The sequence below is a fragment of the Amphiprion ocellaris genome, chromosome 10 (genome assembly GCF_022539595.1).
Source record: "Amphiprion ocellaris isolate individual 3 ecotype Okinawa chromosome 10, ASM2253959v1, whole genome shotgun sequence".
Lineage (NCBI taxonomy): Eukaryota > Metazoa > Chordata > Actinopteri > Pomacentridae > Amphiprion > Amphiprion ocellaris.
The window spans coordinates 8,112,251-8,133,498 of NC_072775.1; the positions used below are offsets into that span (position 1 = coordinate 8,112,251).

At 37.9% G+C, this 21,248-nt stretch overlaps 1 protein-coding gene across 3 annotated transcripts in view; it reads left to right on the plus strand.

The window, feature by feature from the left end:
• The window catches only part of scn12aa (sodium channel, voltage gated, type XII, alpha a), a 60,624-nt gene extending 46,280 nt beyond the window's left edge, over positions 1–14,344 (plus strand). For 2 of the 3 annotated variants that reach the window (XM_055014090.1, XM_055014089.1), the window contains 11 exons: positions 2,659–2,776; positions 2,875–3,029; positions 4,444–4,617; positions 5,144–5,170; positions 6,505–6,627; positions 7,936–8,208; positions 8,711–8,764; positions 8,848–8,989; positions 9,276–9,376; positions 10,533–10,803; positions 11,348–14,344. In XM_055014090.1, coding sequence (XP_054870065.1) covers positions 2,659–2,776; positions 2,875–3,029; positions 4,444–4,617; positions 5,144–5,170; positions 6,505–6,627; positions 7,936–8,208; positions 8,711–8,764; positions 8,848–8,989; positions 9,276–9,376; positions 10,533–10,803; positions 11,348–12,582 — 2,673 coding nt within the window. In that variant the 3' untranslated portion in view covers positions 12,583–14,344. The remainder of the gene's footprint in view (positions 1–2,658; positions 2,777–2,874; positions 3,030–4,443; positions 4,618–5,143; positions 5,171–6,504; positions 6,628–7,935; positions 8,209–8,710; positions 8,765–8,847; positions 8,990–9,275; positions 9,377–10,532; positions 10,804–11,347) is intronic. The other variant, XM_055014091.1, reaches the window with a different exon arrangement.
• Positions 14,345–21,248: the final 6,904 nt, after the last annotated feature.

Genomic DNA, 21,248 nt, shown 5'->3' on the forward strand with positions numbered 1-21,248 from the left:
AATTGAACAAAGCCGTCATTAACGTTATTAGAAACATCTGTGTTTCTCTACAAAATGTTTGCTGTGGAAAAGGCCTGGATATTCTGTGATGTACTAGTATTAAAAATCTCTGCACACCCACTGAAGTGTTTGACAGTAGAGCTGATCAGGCCTCTATTAGAGCTGAAGGTGGGCAGAGCGATTTATCCCAACAGAACAGGGACAAGACGACTGATAGGGAGCTGACTGGGTGCTTAGTGACAAACCCATGAGAACAAGATTAACCAGCCATGACAACAACTTGATAACTACAAATAAATACAATGGCATTACCTGACTTTATGTGTCAGCTATGCCAAGCATTGTGAGTCTGACAGAAGCAGCAAAGCTAATAGCACTATTATTTGGTTTATTATGCTGTTATTTGTACTGTATTATACATTCAGCTTACAGGCCATCATAGATTGAGCAGATCATAGTTCAAGATACAGTTTTAAAGTCCCCAGTTTGATTCAAAGCTATCTGGGCTTTGCTGCATGTCATTCTCCTGCTCTTTATCCAGACATCTCTTGTCTCTCTCCCGTCATTTTATACTGATGTTTTTTTGTTGTTGTTGTTGTTTTTTTCACCTTTTCAATAAAGGTAAGATAATCTTGCAATTGTTTTTACACATAGGAGAAATTCTGAAATTTCATCAGAGTTGTTGTTTCTTAACAAAAGATTATTATTTTAGGAATGAAATAGTTCATTTGCATATGGTGTAAAATGAAAATACATGCTTCTTGTTAATACAAATTGCAACTTTATCCCAAATACAATCCACATTAGCACTTTAAAAGCTTATTTGCATGCTTTAGTCCTGATGTCATTTCTTTTTCAGCAATGTCAAGTAAATGTTATCTGTGTTTTAATTCATCTGGACAATATATGGCCACAAAATCTAAATTAATGTCATCTAAAACTAGATGATAGACTAAGATCTATATCTAGATTTATTACAGACAAACACATCAAGCAACATAATCTGTATTCACCTCCTTGTCTTATATTTCCCTTAGTGACTCAAAACTGGTTGCATTTGTACTTTTCCCCAGACTCGCTCCATGTCATGATCATGTTCTGACTGCATGCAAGTCATATGCACGGCACATTATTTAAGTATTATCTTGCACAGTAGAACATTTACATTTAATCTGATAGTCATGAAACATTTTGTACTGAAATTGTTAGTTGTATTTCGGACTTGATCAACATCCTCGTAGGTTAGATAGAGCAGCATAGAGGGTCATAAGGAAAATCTGTATCCGTCTCCTCCCAAGTGACTGACCCTGTAATGACCCCATGTAACCCACAGAAAAGACAAACTCGGTAAATAGTGCCATATGTGAAAATTCCATGGGGTGTTTTAGACCCAAAGACCACAATACATTGGTATTTTAAAAAACTTAATACACCTTAAACAGAAACAGAAGTCATTTGGAATAAAAAAAGGTTGACAAAGTCATGAAACATTGGAATGATAGAATAAAACAGCTGCGAGTTATGACAGCAAGTATTGCTCAGTCAGTCGGTAGGATAAGACTTAATCCATACAGAAACGGAAAAGTAAAACAAATGCTGTTATGGTTTTATAAGGGGTTATGTGATGGACAATCTCTTCGGTGGACCGATTAGACTTACAGTCGCTGTAAAGTTACACTTTTGTTGTTGCATAGATTTAGAGGCCTGTGGTTTTCATTAGAAAGCTTTAGCGTGAACGCTCACAAAGTGTCCCGTGGGTCTGGTGTTTGTTGAGGTGGAGGGTGTGTCGCTGCTGTCCTGCCTGGCAGACAGACAGGAGCAGACCAGATGTGGAGCCAGGCCCTGCAGAGCAGATTAATCTGACACAGCTGAGCAGTGCCATGCAGCTCCAGGCTGAGCTGAGCGGCCTGCAGGCTGGAGCTCTCTCCTCCTCCATCCCTCCTGTGCTCTGCTCCACATCACACCAGAATTAGGCATCAGGGAAAATGGAAATGAAAAAAAAAAAACAACTCCTCCAACCCTACATCAGCTTAACTGAGCATCAGCAGCTGCTCAGTGTTAGAGAAGGGTACGTTTTACATGTCGGAATACAGGAAACTGTTGTTCACTTTACTTAAGGTCACGCTCACTTCTAAATCCTGATGTTATATGTGATGTTTGCATATTAAAATGCCGTCAGTGCGCACTCTTTGTGCTCTGTCTTTAAACACTAAGACTAGTAATCTTGTCTGCAGGTCCTGTGGATGCTCTTTAATGCTGGATTAGACTTCATATCATTTTATAGGATTGAAGCTGCACCTGTGTCCAATAAATCACAGGAAATATGTTACCGTTATAACACAAGGAAATCTCATCAAAATTGTATTAAGGCTCACAAGAGATTGAAAGGCAAGGCAGTGCAGCAAGGTTAGCTGGTTTTGATGGAATGAACCTGCATGGACTCATTCAGGCCTGAAAACTACTGCTGCACGGCTCTGTTTGTGTCGAAACTTTAAGTATTTGTCTTTATACGTAGGTCTATATTCTGTGCTCTGCATGTGTGAGCATGGTCTATTAACTGTTTCCATGTGCAGGAGAAACATTTGGTTAACAGTCCAGTACACCATGGATCCATGATTAATGGAAGCTGATTTGTAACACTGAAAATTCACTTCTCAGGAGAAGATCAGCCTGTCGGAGGGCAGCACAGTGGATCTGAGGAGGCCTGGAGAGGAGGCAGACAACTTCTCAGAACTGGATGAAGAAAGTATGGAGCCAGAGGAATGTTTCCCAGACTGTGAGTAGAAAGAACTCATACTGTATGTTCACTGTTTTTTCAAAATATGCTTCTTTCATGTTGATTTTTCATGTGATGGGTTTTTACATCCTCATTAGTCTGCATGAGGCACTGTCAGTGCTGCAACATCGACACCAGCCAAGGTCTGGGCCAGATGTGGTGGAGGCTGAGGAAGACCTGTTACCAGATCGTGGAACACAGCTGGTTCGAGACGTTCATCATCTTCATGATCCTTCTCAGCAGCGGGGCTCTGGTAAGGCTGCAAGCTGTTATTCCTCAGGCCCCGGAATTAATCGAGTAACAAACACTCACTGAGCAGCTACTTTATGAGAAATTTGTGTGTCTTTTAACACTGCAGTCAAACAAACTCATGCTGTTTTAATAAGGTTAGTAATTAGAGTCTTTTTTCCATGATGCTATAAGTAGTTGCATCTGATTTAATGCTGCACACACCTCAAGTAGTTTGTTAATAGCAATAGGAAAAGTTGAGTCAGCTATTTTGACTCAATACACTTTCCTTACAATTTAGTGAATATGCCCACATCGTCTGCTAGTTGTCTATTTTGTGTGCTCTGAAAAAAAAAATCTAGAGTCTGGTTATGTAAATGTGAAACAAAGACAGCAACTCGGACATCTCAACACAAAACTATTGCAGTGTGTTCCATGTACATTTGTGCTCATGTTCAAGAAAGGAAGAAGAAAGATGAGGAGTGAGATGGATGTAAATCTGGCACGTTTCCGCATTTGCAAAATGAATCCAATGTGGAAATGACCTAAAGTTGCATTCCTTTCAGTAGCCAACAGGGGGCGACTCCTCTGGTAGCAAAAGGAAGAGTGATTGTATTGAAGTAAATGAGAAAATGATCCTAATTCTCACTTGATTTGTAACCAGAGTAAACAGTTTCCTAATTAGTTTATGATCTTAATTGGTAGTTTCAAGTCTTTTGGAATGCAGCATGATGTTCATTTTGTAACTTATGGTCCTATTTAGAGTAAAAGACTTTTAGGGTGGAGTTACCTTGTGATTGACAGGTCGCTATCGTATCGCCATGTGTAGTGTCATCGGGTTCGCCAATCAGATCGACCACTCGCCGGTTACATCTGGTTTCAAAAGACCAACAGCCAAATGCCAAAGTTGTTGCTTCAAAGTGGCAGTCCACAAACCAATGTGTGACGCTACTGTTGCTACATCTATCTTTTATATACAGTCTATAGGGAGAGTGGACGATAAAAGTGAGGCTGGTATCAATAAAGTAAAATTATAAACTAATGCTGGATTACATCCTGCATGGTTTTGTGCAATTTCCTCTGGCAATTTAACTCCAGAGGGATGGCAGACTTCATCGCTTCCAAAAAAATCTGCTATTCTGGCGTTTAATTACTCAGTGTTGTTAAAATGCACTTTGTAACTTTCCCTGAGGCAGTAAACATTTTGTCTTAGAAATATACTGTTGGTCTCCAAGCAGTAGTATACTCATAAAGTAACGGAAATTTCTGTCTGATCTTAGTTCAGACTAGGGTGTAATTATGGAATCATTTTCAAGTGTTTGGTGACAATACTTCTGCAGTGATTGCCAGCTGAAATACAAAATACATAACTTTCCAGATAGATGTTTTTTTAATGCTTGGCCAACGGCAGTGATGTGACGTGTTTTCTTAAACTGCAGGCATTTGAAGACATCTACATTGAGAAGAGAAAAGTCGTAAAGGTGGTGTTGGAATATGCTGACAAAGTCTTCTCCTACATCTTCGTGCTGGAGATGTTCCTCAAGTGGATCGCGTACGGCTTCAAGAAATATTTCACCAACTACTGGTGCTGGCTGGACTTCCTCATTGTGGATGTAAGTGAACATTTTTGCTGTGCCTCACGTGTTTTAATTGCACTGCTATAAAATAACATGTTGAGATTTCAGGTTGAACTGTAATTCCTCTCACTGTAGCTGAATGTAGCTCATATTTGTGGGATTCACAGCTTGGTGAGTGCCGTAATATATACAGGAAAGCACTTGACAGTTCATTTATACTTTGCAAAAACTGAAAATGTGCTAACTTTGCCGTGTGTCACTCCATTTTAAACAAACTCTCGACAACTGTTTTAGGACCTAAAGTAGCTTACGAGATTACAGCTAAATCACACACTGAAACAGTAGTTGTATTATACCGTTTTGCAGTTGTTCATATGGTAGGAATTCTCCAAATACAGTAGAAGAAGTTCCCCAGTGTTAGAAGTTATGTTACATTTTGTGAGCATCAGACATGTTTGGGGTAAATGGATGCGGCTCTGTAGTGTTTAGTCATCCGAAGTGCCCGAGGCGAGCAGCCCGTGGCCTGACTTGACTTCCTCTGATTTCGCCTGCTGTTACACAGATTGCCACAGACCGCTCTATTGTTAGGGTAAGTTCTAGTTAGCAGGCTGCAGGTGAGTATGGGCTCTGGGATTGGAAAACTTGCATCTGCATCACAAATGCTTCTGTGTTTCTTCACTCGTAAGTGCTTTCTGTTGTGATATCAAAAGCCACCGTCTTGTTTACAAAAAATGCATTTCATATGAATAAAAATATATATATATATTGCTACAAAACAGTCATTTTCTGAATCAGTTACTGCAAGACCTTGGCTTTTATATCAAAAACAAATGCAATGCCATGTGCTCTGAGGCTTATCTACAGAAGATCTGGTGTACTGTGCAAAGTATTAAACCTACAACGATGTTGCTCAACAGACATTTTTAGTCATATTTTCACATTAGAAACACACCGGTTGAATTGTTGTTGTGTGTAATTCATGTATTGAGTGTTCTTTGGTATGTCTGTTTGAAGAAAATATAAATCCTGTTGATCATTGCTATACCTATTTTTCTTTTCTGTCGATGAAAGAAATACCTTACCTTACCTTCTCTTACTTTGTTTATGTATTTTTCCGTCTGTACTCTTGTGGAGCCAAAGACTTCTGTAGTCCTGAAAATTAATTATGAGTATCTTCTTTAGATATATTGGACAAACACATCTGTAAATAGACTTTTATAAAGAAATACAGACCATTTGGGACCTTATTAGTCCTAAATTGCTTTTAATGAACTTTTTGGACCAATTTGATACAAATTGGGAAACAAATTTGGCAATGACATAAATTCTTTATAAAACTCACTCTATTTGATATATATACATATTTATATGCATATATAGCTGAGTATGCATGCATGGATACTATTGGTCCAATTGTGCATACTTGTCTGTGTTTTGTCATCACCAATCATGACATGAGTTTGTTCTTTCCTTCATATATTTCATGCCATTTTCATTCATAGCCGTCATCCAAGGGTCATTCAACAGCGGAATACCATTTTGTTTTGTCTGTTTGGATGTAGAATAGAGTGGAAGTCTAAATTTGCTAAAATATGACAAAGACCAAACTAAATCTAAACCTCAAAAACTCAATTTTTGTGTTCCTAACTGTGGAATGTCCCAAAATACACAAAAACTCAATAAATATGGCTCTTTATATGCTTTTGACTTGTCTTTTATTATTTTTTGTTGTCTTTTTTATTAGTAAGAAAATTTATCAGTGTTCCTTAACCGTTTTTGTTAAGATTATGTATATCTTCACCCGGTACTATTCACAGTTTGTAGAATTCGCCCAAAGGTTTAAACATGAACGAGAACTGAGTTACACACCTGAAATGATGTTATGATTCTCACAGTTCATATGTCTTTCTCTGCTCCATATAGGTATCCTTGATAAGCCTGGTGGCAAATTCACTGGGATATTCAGACTTTGCTGCCATCAAGTCCCTGAGGACCCTGCGGGCGTTGAGACCTCTCCGGGCTCTGTCCAGATTTGAGGGCATGAGGGTGAGAAATATGGTTTCTGTTCTCTTTCGATCTCACTTGTCACACATTACTGACATGCTGATTAATCTCAGGAATATTACCTCCACCAAAGGTGGTTTGCTTTCATTGTAGTTTGTTAGTCTCCTAGTTATAGAAATATTCCCACAAAATTTGTTAGTGAAATTAAGTTTAGACCAAAGGTAGGCGGAGCTGATTCGTTTGTTGATCCACCACTTTGGTTCAGACTAAGATGTCTGAACAACTCTGGAGTGGATCGATTTTGTATTTGTATTTTGTACAGATATCAATGAGGACACATTTTAATGGCTTTGGTGGTCACATTTTGCACTTACCAAAATGTCTCTACATGAACTAATTGGATTGGAAAAAACTTGATATGGATATATATAACTTTCTAGATGATGTATCCTCCTGACGTTTCATTTACCGCTACCATTAGGTTGACATTTGTGATTTTGCAGTGAAATATATCAGTAACTAGACGATTGATTGCCATGAAATTTGGTTTCTGCCACCTGTAGGTAGGCCTGTCATAACTGAGTTGTTTGAGCTGACCACGGTCATTTTGTATAACAGTCTTTATTCACCTTATAAAAACAGCTAAAAGAAACAGAAATGGCATATTTCAATCAAAAAAAGCCAATCACCACACCACTGCTGTGGGTACATTATAGTTTTAGGCAAAATGCAACAGAAAAAAAAAGAGTCCAACAACTTGGAGGAGGCCTTTTGATGGATTTACTTGTATTTTAAAGGTGCTAATATCATCAATCTGTAACTAATAGAGACATAACATGAATCAAAAAACAATTAAATCAATAATTGCAATTATATGTATAATAATTAATTGTCAACTAAAATTTAATCATTGTTGCATCTCTATCTGTAGGGTAGGGATGTAACAATTCTTGTTATTGTTGGCATGCTAATGTTAGCATGTTCAAGTACAGTGTGGTGAATGGTGAAGGCACAGTTGCTCTTAACTGGACTCACCTTAAGATTTTGATGATTCTTTTCAAAAGTTTTATGAATCTTCAATCGTGTTTTACCTTGAAAGCACTCGGTCTACACAAATCTACACCTCTGCCAACATGAATCTGTTGTGTTACTGGTTTTGAATTAAATTCGGCTAGTTAAAACTTCATTTAGTCAACTATCAGATCTTTGCCTACAAAGAACATGGACACTTAATTATCAGTTGGAAGTAAAATGAATCACTAAAGAAATCCAAGATGGAATAAGGAATTTCAAACAATCCCTATGACTATGTAATTCTCTAAAATACTTTCCTTGTTTGTTGTTCATCAGGTGGTTGTGAACGCTCTCATAGGAGCCATCCCCTCCATCATGAACGTGCTGCTCGTGTGTCTTATCTTCTGGCTCATCTTCAGCATCATGGGAGTCAACCTGTTTGCTGGCAAGTTTGGGAAGTGTGTGAACAGAACAGGCTTCACCCACAGCGTCTCTATTGTCAACAACAAGTCTGAGTGCCTCTCCATGAACGACACCCAGTTCTACTGGACAAAAGTCAAGGTCAACTTCGACAATGTAGGACTTGGCTACCTTTCCCTTCTGCAAGTGGTGAGTTTTTTTTATGAAATACTGTTTGTTTTTTCTTATCTATCCAAAATAAATGTCCATCAGCCAGTTTGCTATTTGCCAGTAAACACCCGTGAAGTCCCAAAAGCTTGTTCACCATTCTGATCTCTTATGGAATGCAAACTAAATGATCATCTTGTTCCCTTCCTGACTTGTGTCAAGTCACAGCTTTCACTTGCATTCAGAAATTAAAAGTGTCTTGAGGCTTATATGTGTCTCTAGATACTCAAAAAAATGATCATTTAACTTGATGGAACCACTGAAGGTCGTGCATTTATTTTTCTGAACAGAACCTCCGAGTATCCACTAAACTTTGTAGACAGTCTTAAATTAATTAATTATTACAGGTTCATTCTCATGTTATGGTTGTTCTTGTATCCTGGGAGCTGAAAGAAGTGACATGATTGACTTACTGCATTTTAGTTTTCCTGCAGCTGAAGTCAGTTGTTTGAGTATAATTTTGTTCCATTATCTTATGTTATAGGCTACATTTAAAGGATGGATGGAAATAATGCACGCCGCTGTTGATTCAAGAGGAGTAAGTATATCCATTCACTTTTAGAACTTATGTTATGAAGGTCTTGCAGTGACCAGCTGACGCATACAACCGTTTGTTTTCAGGTGGAGGAACAACCCGTCAGAGAAATCAACCTCTACATGTACCTCTACTTTGTGGTTTTCATCATATTTGGCTCCTTCTTCACCCTCAATCTCTTCATCGGTGTTATCATTGACAATTTCAATCAACAGAAAAGAAAGATAAGTATTAAAAACACTGGTGTCAGGCTTGGATCACTTGGTATTTGCATGTGATTATTTGCAGTCATGTGAGTCTGTACAAGACTTTGTTAGTCTGTACAACTCTTGTTCCATTAAAAAAATTTTCATTATCCTTTCAAACCAAAGCCTAATATATAGAACCGTATACTAACAAGTGACTTAATTCTTCAGAAAACAAAGTGGTTTTACTTTGTCCTGTTAAGCACTGACTAAAGGAAATGGAAAGACTTATGGAAAAATAATGTGAGATATTTTTCTTTTATACTTAGGTGGACAGGACATCTTCATGACTGAAGAACAGAAGAAGTACTACAATGCTATGAAGAAATTAGGATCTAAAAAACCTCAGAAGCCAATACCAAGGCCAGCGGTAATATATTACAAGTCAAAAATGTAACACATTTGTAAGACAAGTGTACATTCTCAAAAATGTCTACATTTTGGCATGTGCCTAATTAGCCACAACATTAAAACTACTGACAGGTGAATAACATTAATCTCATGTTATTATGCTAGCTGCTACGGGGTGGAATATATTAGGTAGCAAATGAACAGTCAGTTCTTGAAGATGATGAGTTGGAAGCAGGAGAAATGGGCAGCTTGAGGATCTGAGGGACTTTAACAAGAGCCAAATTGTTATGGATAGAAGACTGGGTCAGAACATTTCCAAAAGCACAGGACTTGTAGGGTGTTCCCAGTATGTAGTGTTAAGTAACACAATAGCGGTCCAGTGAAGGACAACCTGAGAACCTGAAGCAGGGTCATGGACGCCCAAAGCATTGATGCACGTAGCCACTGGTGACTGGCCTGTGTAGCTTGTTTATTCCACAGAAGAACAGCTGAAGCACAAGCTGTTAAAAACCTTAATGTTGCTACAATAGAAATATGTGAGAACACACATTGTATCACACTTTGATATGTATAGTGCCTCAAATTGGTACTGACCTCTGTCTGCTACCCAAGTGGGAAATGGAACAATGGAAGAAGGTGGCTTTTTCTGATGAGTCATGTTTTCTTTTACATTATATGCACAATCAGGTATGTGTGCATCGTTTTTTTTTTTTTCTTTTACCTGGGACAGTGTGATGCTCTGGGCAAAGATCTGCTGGGAAGCCCTGAGTTCTGGCATTCATGTAGATGAAACTAAGCATTACTACAGACCTCGAACACCCCTTCATGGCAACAATATTCCCTGATGGCAGTGACCTCTTTTAGCCACAATGCAAACATTGTTCAGGAATGGTTTGGAACATGAGGAACATGACCAAGAGTTCAAGGTGTTGACTTGGCCTCCAATTTCACCACTTTCTCAATCCAGTTCAGTAACTGTGGGCTGTGTTTAAAAAAAGTTCAATCTTCCAGGACTTTAATGATCTGCTGCTAACATTGTAGACAGGTGGTTTTAATGTTGTGGCTGATATATTTGTGTTCATAATTTCTCTTGTGATATCATTAATGTTAATAAATATTGTATAATTGTTGTTTTATCTCCTCACTGAATCACTGCTTATGTTTCCCAATCCCAGAACATCCTCCAAGCATTCTTCTTTGATCTGGCGTCCAAGCAAGCCTTCGACATCATGATCATGATGCTCATCATCGTTAACATGGTGACAATGATGGTGGAAACCGATGAGCAGTCGGAGCAAACAGAGTCCATCCTCAACAAGATTAACCTGGCCTTCATTGTCATCTTCACCACCGAATGCCTGATCAAGATCTTTGCCCTTCGTTGTTATTTCTTCACAGTTGCATGGAATATTTTTGATTTTGTGGTGATAATTCTCTCAATTGTGGGTAAGAAGTGGCACTCTGAAAAAAGAGAGTTCATTTTTTTGTTCTAATTGCATAATAAAGAAATTGCTAAATCAAATTACAGTATGTCTGAACTAAAGGACTAAAGCTGCATGTTCAGATTTGTTTGGCCATAAGAAGCTGTAAACACAACATTGTCATGGAATCACTTGATACCACTTTATTGTTAATGTAAGCCTGTTAGCAAACAGTTGCCTCCACTAAAGTTAAAGTTGAATTACTACTGTGTGTTCATAATTTGTTGGACAGGGTGTTCAATGGGTCTACAAGGCCTCCAAACAAAACTGATGACAGTCGTGATTTTAAAGCAAAACTGTAAAATTGGCTACTATAAAACCAAAACATGATCTAACACACTTCGAAAAGCTCAGTCATGCTGACTAGAACTGTAATCAAATTGAAGTGTTTTTCAGTAAATATAAAAATTTGATCCATCGTTGATATAAAAACATCATGAGTGCAGCTGTATACCTTTAAATGCAGTTAAAAAAACATACTCTTAGCTTGTTTTTTGTTCTCATTTCAGGGATCGTTCTTGCTGACATCATTGAGAAGTACTTTGTGTCTCCAACCCTTTTTCGAGTCATCAGACTAGCAAGAATAGGACGTGTACTTCGACTTATACGTGCAGCCAAAGGAATAAGGACTTTACTGTTTGCCTTAATGATGTCCATGCCCGCACTGTTCAACATTGGCCTCCTGCTTTTCCTCGTCATGTTCATCTATGCTATATTTGGTATGGCAAACTTTGCCTACGTGAAAAAACAAGATGGGGTCGATGACATGTTTAACTTTGAGACCTTTGGGAATAGTATGATCTGCCTTTTTCAGATCAGCACCTCTGCAGGCTGGGACAACCTGCTGAGCCCCATAATGGCCAGCTCCCCGGATGAGTGTGACATTAACTTTGTCAATACAGGCACCAACACCCGGGGAAACTGTGGCAGCCCCTCCGTGGGAATAGCTTTCTTTGTCAGTTACATTATCATTTCTTTCCTCATTGTGGTAAATATGTATATAGCTATCATTCTGGAGAACTTCAGCGTTGCCACAGAGGAGAGCACAGAACCGCTGAGCGAGGATGACTTTGAAATGTTTTATGAGGTTTGGGAGAAGTTTGACTCGGAGGCCACGCAGTTCATCGAATTTTCCATGCTGTCGAACTTCGCTGACACACTGTCGGAGCCGCTGCGCATTGCAAAGCCCAACAAGATCAAGCTGATCGCCATGGACCTTCCCATGGTCAGCGGAGACAGGATCCACTGCCTGGACATTTTGTTTGCCTTCACAAAGCGTGTCCTGGGAGAGTCAGGCGAAATGGATGCCCTCAAACAGCAAATGGAGGAGAAGTTCATGATGACAAACCCCTCGAAAATTTCCCACGAGCCCATTACCTCCACACTGCGCCGCAAACTGGAAGAGGTTTCCGCCATCATCATCCAGAGGTGTTATCGGAGGCACCTGGTGCGCCGGCAGATGAAGCAGGCGTCCTACCTCTACAGACAAATAAACTATGTGACTGTAGTGGATGTGGAGAATGCTCCAGAAAGAGAGGGGCTGATAGCCACCATGATGCAGCACTTCGGGCCTGTCGGGACGGAGGATGTACAGCTAACAGAGGAAACTCAAATGTCCTCACCGCCGTCTTACGACAGCGTGACCAGGGCAGCTTGTCTAAGCGTCCCTAAGGTGGTCAGATCAATATCCAGAGACTCTGAACTCGGGGAGCCTGGTGAAAACTACGAGGAAACTTTCCTTTGAGAGTCGATTGTGTGGAGTGTGATTGTAATGTTTTGTTTACAGCAGAGAATATAGATCAAGAAAACTAACGGTCAAAGAGATGACATTTTTTTTTATATGTTTTAGCAGATGCCGAAGAAATATGCAATATTTTTTAGTAACTCACAGCCTCTATATAAATGAAATAGCCCCACTATCAATTACGTCACATAGTTGCAACCTTTAAGAGAGCAGGTGGACGTTAATCTTGTTCGCACATCAACCTGAAAATTTATATTTTCACTTTTTAACATCAAGATATGATACTAGAAAAAATGGTGCACTCTATTTTTGTTGTCTATCTGTACAAAACAGTTAATTTGTTTGAAAAAAAATTCACAGTGTTTGCGGTTTTTAGCATGTTTTACTCTGAACATCACCTTCACCACATTAAACTTCTGTGAATATCAAATTCTTAATTAGAATTTTCAAGTAAAATCTTTGACAAGATATTTATTAGCTGCGTTTGTTCCTTCTTAATACGACTGTACAGTGTGACTGGTACTCTTCTTGGAACAGTGGTTCAGAAATGTTGATTGTCGTTAGCGTGAAAGGTAGCTCATCAGTTTGCTAAATTGTTTTTTTTTTTATCGCAAAATCCTTGAGCACATGTACAGTGGCATATCTACCAGGACTAAAATATCTAACCTCAAGGAAAAGGACAAGAAAGATGTGAAAGAAACAAGTAAAAGTTACAAAAGTGGCCTTTAGAAGTATTTTTACTGAAAGTGAGGCAAAGAGATCAAAATTAGCTAACACACTCAAGTAATCAACAAACAATTTCAGCTAAATGTTAGCATTTCTTCAAAGGCGAAAAGACATAAGAACAGTTAAAAAAGAAGACTGGAACACTTGTATTACTAATCTTTGTGGTGGAAATATTTATGAATAAAAGGTTTTTCACATTTTTAACAAATGCATATTCATATTTTGTGCAAATATTGAGATGTTTTGATGCTAACAGGCTATATATTACAAGCTAATGATGACTGTGGCAGTTATTTAGGCAAATTTGAATTTAACCAAATCTAACATTTGCTCAGAAACTATTTACATATTATATACTATATCATTTAAGCCAAAATCATTGGTCATAATTTAATTGCTTTTTAAAATAATTTTGAATGTGCAGCACATCCATGAAATTATCTTTTTTTATGCACTGTCAGGAAGTGAAACAGTGTAGCCCAGAGCAGATTCCTTCATTTTATAACACTATAGCATGAAAAAAAGCAGTTTTTGGTGTGTATTCAATATCTTTCCTCGTGAAGAACTACATATTACAGTTATTTTCTCAGAACTAACGCATTGTTTCCTTTGTTAGTCAGTTACACAGAAGGGCTGTGTGAACTAATAATCCCTGATTCATGTGCCTGATCTTGATTGTTGTCCGCACACTTTTCTGAATCTCTTTAGACCATTTAATTTGATCTGATGGATGTGGATTGGAAGAGCATGAATGCACTGAAAGCTCATTTTGTAATTAAGTGTGTAAAGAGCTTTGAGGCTGTATAATTGTATGTAAAGCTAATTTTTACCTATTTTTTGTAATGTATTTATATTGAAAAGGCCATTTCAGTGGTTCACATGATGGCCAGAAGAACATACGATCAAATTATATAAATATAATGTGTTCATTTTTATATAAAAGACTTTCCTTGAGAACCTGATTGTCTGTATTGCATTGAGGTTAAACATTCATGGATTATTTTATTAAATGGCAATAAAACCTTTTTCCATAGTCGTGGGTTTTCCAAATGTCAATACAGTTTATATGGCATGGTTTTAGATTATTCAAAAAAAAATAATGCTGTAAAATTATTGTTTGTACACACTGTACCAAACAGCAAATCAAGACAAATCCCTAGCTGTGGATCTGTCCATTTTCACATGAGGAACCAGTTAGCTGATTTGACCTCATTACAAGTCAGGGCGCTGTTAAATCTCTCTCTCTCTGAGTCCATGTGTGTCAAAAAAAAAAAAAAAAAAAAAGCAGGACAGATGTGCACGAACCTCTGCATCTCCACGGCTGTCCGTCCTTGTGAGTGTATTGCCCTTTAAAGCTTAAATTTGTTCATAATGCCTCCACAAATGCAGCACAATCACGTAAAACCCCTCAACAACGCAGCCAAAATGATCTGTGCCGATTAATAATTTTTAATAATTGAGGTATGTTGTAATAAAGGAGGTTCACACACACATTATCACACAGTGATGCTACTGAAAGATAAACTGCTAAAAAATACATCTGTAAATATAGAAAGTCCAGTCATAGAGCAAACAGCTAGAAAAAAATACAAAACCACAGCAAATGGGAAATATTGCATTCTAGCTTTTGTAGTTTCCGTCTCTCGCACTTGAATCTTTGTTCCTCCAGATGTCAGCGAGTTTTACCGCCGAAATCATTTTTAGTTATGAGGCCGAATTCAAGTTTATAGTTGAACACTCCCACATTTTCAGTTCGGTAAAAAAATCATCAAGGGTGCCAATTTGGATTTAGCCCCAAAGAGATTTCCTCTCTCTGGTTGTCGGGGTGGTCAAATCCAACTCTGACCAGCTGGGATAGAGGGATAATCTGTATGTAAAAAAAAAAAAAAAAAAATCACTTGTTTTAATTACACACTCACAGACACACAAATACATGCACTCTCTCTCTTTCTCCCTCTCCGTCACGCACACACACACAGACACACACACTCACACATACAATACACACGTGCTCGTACATGCATTAACACATCCACCATGCACACACTAAACTTTAGCCAACCATCGTCATAAAAGGCAGATGCTTACGCTGAATTTAATGTGGGTTTGTGCACGAAGTGCCAGAAATATGTAACTTGAATGAATGTGACTTGCTAATTGATCTGCTTTTTAAGCGTTTGGACATGTGGTGGAGATTAAAGCTTCATCAGAGAGAGAAAACATTTTTAAAAAGATTAAAAAGGCACTATGTCTAATTACAAAATGCACCAGCACACAGTAAAACACAGCAATGTCAATGTAATGCATTACGAATCAACTGCATATAACGTGAACATGCTAAACTCTAATACATTTGATGAATTGCATGTTAAATGTGTGCCATATATTCAAATAACATTAAGCAAAATGAATGTTATGAGTCATATTGTGTCTCATCATCATCAGTGTGTCAGGTCAGTGGGAATGTAATTCACTTTTCTGTGTTTTTAAATCTGTCCACTGCTGGAGTCAACTCACAGACACGAATCAAACATGTACGAGCCACTAAAAGTCAGTCCTTAAAGTACGGAGGAACTCTGGCTTTACCAAAAATGTCCTTAGCTGAGGAGTTCATCTGGACCTGTTGTGTTTTTTAGTGAATCTCTGACTTTTTGTTGTTGTTGTTGTGAGTTTGTTTTAATGGTATTTGTGGAAGCCCATTTTTGCCAAGAAAAAAATAATATTAGAATCCCTGAACATGAATAAAATTATTGATTGTAGTCACCAGGTCAAACATAGTGAAAACCTCATTGTCTCATTAACCCTTTAAAGGGCACTCATTGAAATACTTTGAAATCCAAAATTTCACCCTACAGTGTTACTGGAGGACATAAGACTTTTTTAAAATTATTTTTGTGACATTTTTTCAACATTTCTAATTTTCATGTTGAAATTCAAGGTCAGTGAAGTTAACATGTATGTTTCCTTGACCGTTAGTGGTCAAAATATTCCAAGAAATTGAAGGCGGGAGTAACGCCATATTTAATATGTGCTATAAAAGTTACCAAATATGATCACTTGCCCCATAATCACATCTCATTTCAGAAGCCAAAATGCTCATTTAACAGTTCATAGTTTTGCCTTAGTGTCATATAATTTTGATTTTAATGGCCATTGCAGTACAGTAGCAGTGAAAACTGTCCAACTCTTAGTTGGCTTTTCAGTCTCTAAATTTTCTGCTGTATTCACCATATTGTCTGTATACATGTACAATATACCATCCATCCATCTATCTATCCATCCATCCATCATCTATACACCGCTTGATCCTCATTAGGGTCATGGGGGGGCTGGAGTCTATCCCAGCTGACTGAGGGGGAAGGCAGGGGACACCTGGACAGGTCACCAGTCTGTCGCAGACAGTATATCATAGGATGCAATACCATTTCAATGTCAAATGATTCAGCGTTGTATCACCTCACAGTAATCACAATACTTCTAAGTTGAATAACTGAGTATTTCCTCTGTGTCAAATTAAAAACTAATGCTTTAGATTTACTACACTCGAAATGCAGGCACCCAGTAAAAGTCAGTGCACAGTTCAAGTTTTAAATCTTTAATTTTTTCCAGACACTCAGCAAATGTTTCTCATATTTCTCAAGAGATGTTCTGCCTTTCTCAAGACTGTTTGCTGAAGGGGTTGGTTTGCTCTGTATTTCACTTTGAAATATTAAAATATCACAGAGATGTTGAATTGGATTCCGGTGCCTTACTTTAACAGGTCATAGTTTCAATACTTTATTCTTCTTTGTGTGATTTTGCCAGTGTGTTTAAATCATTATAAAGCTGGGATTTTCATCTTCTGCCATTGGTCAGCAGACTGGGAGTCATCTTGTCAGCCAGTATTTTGGTTTTTGGTATTTCTTCAGATGTTCATGGTGCCACTTGTAAATGTCATCTCCCAACACCTATTGCATTCATGCAGCCCAATGTCATCACACTCACTGTGCTTCAATGCCAGGACTATGTGTTCACTGTGGCAGTATGACTAAATTTATACCAAATGTGCTGGAACCATCTCAGCCAAACAAATTTATTTGGTCTCATCTGACCAAAGAATCTACTCCCAATATCCAAACGACTTCTATTCATATTCTTAAGCATAGATTAATCTTGCAGTTTTGTGCTGAAGAGGAAGCTGATGTTTATCTCTCTCTGAACATTAGAGGTCGATTTAACTATCTGAACTGCACAGAAACTCTGATTTCCACTGATAATCCATGTGCCAAGTCTGAAGCACTTATCCATCTGTTTTCATAGGTAAAATAAGTGGTGCCCTGTCAGTGGGGTTATTTAAAGGGCCGCTGTGGCTCTGATTAGTGGTCCTGTGGCTCACTGTTCACCTCCTGCTTACTGCTGCAACTGTGGATCAGTAGATTTGTAGTTGGTCATCAATCTTGTCATATCCTTTTCCATCATTGTGAAGTTTCACTAACAATTTTTCAGCTCCTCCAGCAGCTTTTTCCACATGGAGCCATGATGCAGACATATTGTACACACAGGCACAGCTTAAAGGTCCAAAACTGAGAAAGTTCTGGTGTTCCAAGTCATTTTATTACCGTGTTCATGCTGTTCAGCTAAGTTTTCTAACTTGTGTGTCAGTGATCACAGATGTGTTCACATTTGTTGCGTTGAGTTTGTATTTTGGGGACTTTATTTTCAGTATGGTTTGTTTTTGTTTGCTCATAAGAGAAAATGGTCTGCTTGTCAACATATTAATTAGGAATAATGCAGTTATTGAGAGGAGGTAAAACTTTGAATCATTTTACATTTACATGATACTGGACAGGCCTGTACACACTTCTTTATACTGCTATGGTTCACCAGCTGGAAATAAACATTGCCTGCCATTTGATGTTGGACAGGGTGCATGCAGTGGGTTTTTAGAACGTTTTTGCTGCCTGCTGATGCTGAGAGAAGTGAAGAAACCAGAACCAAGTATAGCAAAAATGAGACCCCATAAACAGGAAGGGAAGTGCATAAATGAGGGGAGATTATCACTCCTAGAACCCCTATTAATACCAGAATTTGATCAGTTTATAATATAAAACATTGATTTTAAATGCTTTGCGTTAAAAGTTTATAGATCTAGAAAGTCAAAATGTTGAGTGTGTCTTTACATTTTTGTTTAAGTATTTCAAAACTTGACATTCTGATCTTATAATTTTCAATTCTTAGTTCTTAGTTTTTTTCGTCATTTTTCCTGACAGATATGGGCCTCCGTAGATTTGCTGTGTTTTAATGTCACAAATTTTTTTGATAACAAAACAGCATTTAAAAAAAGGATTTTTATTGTAATTCATCTTCTCTTGGTCTGAAGAAACTTGACATTCAAATTCAAAATTGCAGTTAGTCTGTGTTTTAGCTGCGGTTGCAACTTGTTAGCCCTGACCTGCTTGTTGACTGTTGATGATGTCAAAGTAAAAGATGTAAAAGCTGAACTTGGCCTTACTAAAAGGGCTGAAACTAAAAAAGAAGAAAAAAATAGAGGAGGAAATAGCCTTTTTAGGTACAAGGGATTTAGTGGGGCATGGTGGCTATCGCTGTACAGATGGCCTGATGAGGCACTATCTAATTACTTCTCACATGGATCCTCTGTTCCTGACAAATGCGGCCTTCGCTGTTTTATATCCTTCACTGCCACCACCAGGACATTCATGAATCTACAGATCAGCCTGAAGAATAAGTAGCTTTACTTTGAAGGTGTCTGAGTTCCAGGTTGTTCTCAAACTGGGAACACAGTACAGAACAAAATGTAATAATCAAATGTAAGTTTACTTAGAAATCATGTTTTAAAAGAATTAGAGGTTTATTTATTTGTTTATTTACTACCTCTATATGACTCTTTTGCTCCTTGTAACTTCCATTTGTAACAGTTTGACACAAAATCACACAGATATTTATCATAGTATCTCTGCATATAAACTCAACAGAAATATATTTTAAAATTTTTAAATATATTGTTAATTTGAAATGCCAAAAATTGCCAGAAGTACTAAATGGAAATTAGCTGTTGTGATTCTCATATGTTACCAGAAGTTGTCTTTCCATTTTAAAGCTCCTAACTCCTACCTAACTCCTAATTTTAAGCCCTCTTTTAAATAGACTGCTGCACTGTTTGTAGTTTTAAATTAACTGAGCTGCTGCTGACTGCGCCCCTTTCAGGAAGAAGACTCTCTCTGCGTCTGTGATTAACAGTGTGGAGACAAACAGCTCTTTGGCACAGCAGCCCACACAGACGTGAATATTTGCAAGACAAGGACTTAACAGCTTAACATTTCCCACATAGCTCTGACCTGTGGACATATAATCAAAGCTAATAGGAACATTAGCCGCAGTAGCTGCACATTGTGCTAACTCCATGGATTTTGACTGTTGGTTGTGGTGACATAAAAAATAAAAAATCTTACTGGATCTTTAGTTCATCAGATGCTGAGTGTGAATGGATACAGCAGAACATTTGGTAAATTTTGCTCATGGCTAAGACATTTTGGACACTAGAAAGTTTAAAAAAAAAAAAAAAAAAGACAACCTAGCGGACTGAGGGACGACTGTTCATTTGAAATGGTTTGCTTGGAAGCAGCAGAAATCTACAAATTTTGAGCCTAAATAACTGTTGGTTCATGGTGAAATATAGCAGTAGTGTAGTGTTTCTGGGAGATTATCTAGTTGTGGAGGGACTTGAATATTGCAGAAGAAAACATATTGATGTCTGAACAGCTTTTATGACACACCTCCATGTTTGTAACAGTCACACACTACAAAACAGTAAAAATTCATTTTCACCACATGAGCCATTTCACCAAGTCCTGATTAGCCTAGCAACAACAAATTCAGATGTAATGGCCAGACGGTGTTAAGCTTTGATTTATATTGAGCAAGTTTTTAATGGAACCTATTTTTGCATTATCATGTCATTCTACTGTGAAAAAAGTATTATTGGACTATCATTCATTGATTCATCATTATAATTGTATACTTTCTTTCACTTCATATAAAGCTGGAATTAACCAAAAACCACTTGTGATGTGCAACTACAAATCAATTATTTATCAGGTTGCCAATAAAAAAGAAGAGTAGCCAGTTACAGCGACATTAAAAATAATATTTTTGGATCTCTTTGGATATTTTGTGCAGTTTATGCTACGTGGTGGTGTTGATTACTTGTGATAATAAGTAATTAAGTAAAAAGAAATCTATTTGAGTCTGACTTTTGGGGGGAAAAAATAGATTTGTGTGTAGTTGCTGGAAGTGAGCTGTCGTGTCCAGTGTTCTTTTTTTTATGCTGTAGTTTCTTGGGAAGGGAACATTAAGAAGAGGGATTGCTGCATGACTGGACAGACTGAAGAGAGCTGGTTCAGTGGTGGCCACAGAGCTGGACTCTCTGGTTTCAGCAGCAGAGAGAAGGACCCTGGAGAAGATTCTCTCCATCCTGGACAACACCCAGCATCCTCTGCACAGGACTGTGATCAGGCAGAGGAGAGTGTTCAGTCTCTGACCTGCTCCACCAACAGGCTCAGGAACTGTGAGTGGTCAGGGAGGGTCTCTGTCAGGATCACACTAGGACCAATGGGATTCTAAAATGTCTATGCACCTTATGTATGTGTTTTACACAACTGTTTTCGTACTACCTGTCAAAGTCACTTGAAATCACAGTGCCTTGAAATGTGTAAATACTGTAGATTGACCTTTAATACATGTAATATTTCTATAGATTTTTAAAATTAGAAGTGTTTTTTTACAGTATTGTACAGCAAGTTTTTCAGAGTATATACTGACCTTTAATGTTAGTATTACTAACCTGCCTGTATTTCTGTTGTTGTATGTAAGCTTCTATCTATCTATCTATCTATCTATCTATCTATCTATCTGTCTATCTGTCTATCTATCTATCCGTCTGT